General features: G+C 36.5%; 1 protein-coding gene across 1 annotated transcript in view; it reads left to right on the top strand.

Moving 5' to 3' along the window:
* Nucleotides 1-3182, top strand: part of EXOC1 (exocyst complex component 1) — a 58930-nt gene that overhangs the window by 47118 nt on the left and 8630 nt on the right. The window contains 2 exon segments of the mRNA XM_014583894.2: nucleotides 1-50; nucleotides 3114-3181. The exon segment at nucleotides 1-50 is cut by the window's left edge and continues 29 nt beyond it. Of these exon segments, the coding sequence (XP_014439380.1) occupies nucleotides 1-50; nucleotides 3114-3181 (118 nt within the window).

Raw genomic sequence — 3182 nt, forward strand, 5'->3', positions numbered from 1 at the left:
GGATCTAGATAAAGCTTATACCAAACTTATCAGAGGAGTGTTTGTAAATGGTGAGCTTTCATTTGTTCCAAAGAGTTTCTGTTGTTATTATATTTTTTTTCTCTTTTCTATTTTTTTCTGTTTTGTCAGAGGATGCGTGCACTCACCAGAGAGGGAGAGAGCACCCCCACTGAGGTGTGGTCACACCAGAACCCTCTCCCGTCTCTCTCTCCATCCTGCCGGGATCTTGGGCAGCACACTGGCCTGGTGTGTTTTTCAGCCCCCCAAGGCCTTGAGCAGCATGGAGGTTCAGCTGCCTTAACTACCAGGCCACAGGGAGGCCAGTGGTTACTGTTTTTATTATTCTTGGTAGCTTGGAAAGTGAGTACAGATATGTTAATTATTTTCTGTATTATGAAATCTTTCTTAAGTTTTTTGAATTTAATGATTTCTTTAATTTGAAAAATAAGCAGTACATTAAAATATATTATATTCACCAGGAACCACCTACATTTGAGAGTTTATGAGGGCCTACCCCTATACAAAATTGAAAATAATTTTTAAAAGAATTTTACATTTAATTTTATTGTTGTTAATAATAATAATTTTTAAATATGCTACAAGATGCATGTGTGCACCAGAGAGAGAGAGATAAAGTGAGAAAGCAAGCCACTAGGTCTATGACACTGTTGTCCATGTGGGAGTTCAGGCCTTAACCACCACACTGGCCCCTGAAAATCATTTTCTAAACACAGGAAAATGGAGGATTACATTTTTAACAAGAGTCTTCTAGAGATTATGGTGGTGATATTTATGCAACCTTTAGCAAATCAGTTCCCTTCTCAAGGCCTCAGTTTGTCTATCTGACCATGAGAAAGATTGGTGCTAAAATACTATTATTTTTTGTCTTTCTGTGTCATATCCCACAAGTAATTTACAGAAATAGTTTGGACTCGGGGCCAGCAGGTGACATGGTGGTTAAGGGCACTGGACTTCCCAATGGCCGACTGTGGTTCGAGTCGCGAACCTTGGTGGCTTGCTTTCTCACTTTCTCTTTCTCTCTCTCTCTCCCTTCCTCCCTCCTTCCCTCTCTGGTCAAATTAAAATAAATAAAGTTAAATAAAATAATTATTAAAAAAAAAGAAAGAAACCGTTTGGACATGTTACATAACTTGAAATAGAGTATCTGCACACCAAGAGTGTATACTTGTGTGCCCAAAGTCCTGACAGGATCCAGAAACCGAGAAATAAGGATGGCGTGACTGCCCCACTGGGTGGTGCTTTCTTTCCCTGCAGAGCATATGTGCTGGTAGCTTCTTAAAATTATAAATTGTCTGATTGCTTATAGTCAGGAAATGTAAAGGCTAAGAAAATGAAAGCAGAATCATTTCACCAATTGATGTAACATATTTGCAGAGAAAGCTAGTCCAAGAAAAGATAGATAAATTTCATGATTAAACATTTGTATGGTTGATTTTTCTTTTAAAATTCAAAATAGCTTCACTTTATCTGATTCTAAAGGAAAATGTGCTCATTACATACTCCCCCAAAATAAGATAGATTTTAAAAAATCAAAAAGAAAATAAAGATCATCCGTGACCTCATGGGGTAGAAATAACATTTGATTTTGATTCTTTATAACTTTTCAGTCCCTTTCTCCCTCTGTCACATATATGCACACATTACGTATATGTGTGTTTTCCTTAATATATTAGGTCATCAGAAAAGTCATGACACATTTTGGCATAGAAAAACATAGAAAAATACATCGTGACTTTTCCAACAACCAGTAGATATTTCATCATACTTTGCACACTGCTTGGATGTTGCCAGACACTAATCCTTGTCAATATAGATAGCCATAATCATTTTTGATGATTGTATAGTGCTCCATATATCATTTACCAAATCTCTTACTAACAGACATTCAGTTATTTCCAGCTCATGTGTCTGTATATATATGTGTCAAATAATTACATTAGGGTAAATTACTAGCAATGTACTTACTGGGCTGAGGGTTTATATATATCTCAAGGCTTTTGCCAAATTCTGATGCTGAAAGCTTATACCAGGTATTATCAGTCTTATTTTTCTTCGTTAAACAAATAGGTTATAAATTATCTCATGATTTTAATTTTAATTTTTATTCATTTTGTTTATGTTGTCTTTTTTTTAATTAATTTTATTTTATTTATTTATTTTAATTTGACCAGAGAGGTACAGAGTGAGAGAGATGGAAAGTGAGAAAGCAAGCCACCAGGTCCAGGACTTGAACTGTGGTTGGCCATGTGGGAGTCCAGCACCCTTAGCCACCACACCACCTGCCAGCCCCTGTGTTGTCTTTTACTATACAAGAATTTTCAAGTTTTATGTCAAATATACCTCTCTTTCTCTAATTTTTTTTGGGGGGAGGGTTGCCATAGGATGTGCACACTTGCCAGAGAGAGAGAGATGGTGAGAGGGAAGGTGAGAAATCACCCCCCCAGAGGGATGTCCACCCCACAGTTCCTTCTTCTCCACTCTCCTCCTAGGATTTTGGCCATGTATACACATATTCCCAATGTGATTTTCAAGCCACCAGGTCTGGGCCTCGCAGTTAACCACATGGGAGTCCAACACTTATCCACCACACCACTGTTAGCACCGTGTCTTCAAAGTTTTGAACCGTTCTTAGGTCACACTATCACAGAGTTATTATTCTTATGTTAGCTATATTTTCTTTAGTACTTAAGATGATATTATTTATTTGATTTTTAGATTTTAAGTACTTCAGCAATTTAGACTTTGACTAAAAGACATGAAACAGGAATCTAAATTTAATGTATTGAAAAGCCTCAGCTGGTTGTCCTAACACATTTTGAATAATTCTTTATTTTCTTATTGATTTGAAAAGCCACCTTTAATATATGCTAATTTTCATATGTAAATGGGTCTGTGTATGAATGACTTTTTGATATGGTCAGGTGGACGTGAAGACCTTTCAATACAGTATATTTTATTAAGTCCAGAAATGTGCTTGTTTCTTAAACTTACAAATGAAATGTACGTGAACTTACATACAGACGTATGTGACTATAGCTAAATACGGTCACCCAGGTCGCAGAGATGTTATTTTATTTCTGTTTTGATTTTAGTGGAGAAAGTAGCAAATGAAAGCCAGAAGACGCCTAGAGATGTGGTGATGATGGAGAACTTTCACCATA

Source organism: Tupaia chinensis, unplaced genomic scaffold (assembly GCF_000334495.1).
Source record: "Tupaia chinensis unplaced genomic scaffold, TupChi_1.0 Scaffold144982_1, whole genome shotgun sequence".
In the NCBI taxonomy this organism is placed as follows: domain Eukaryota; kingdom Metazoa; phylum Chordata; class Mammalia; order Scandentia; family Tupaiidae; genus Tupaia; species Tupaia belangeri.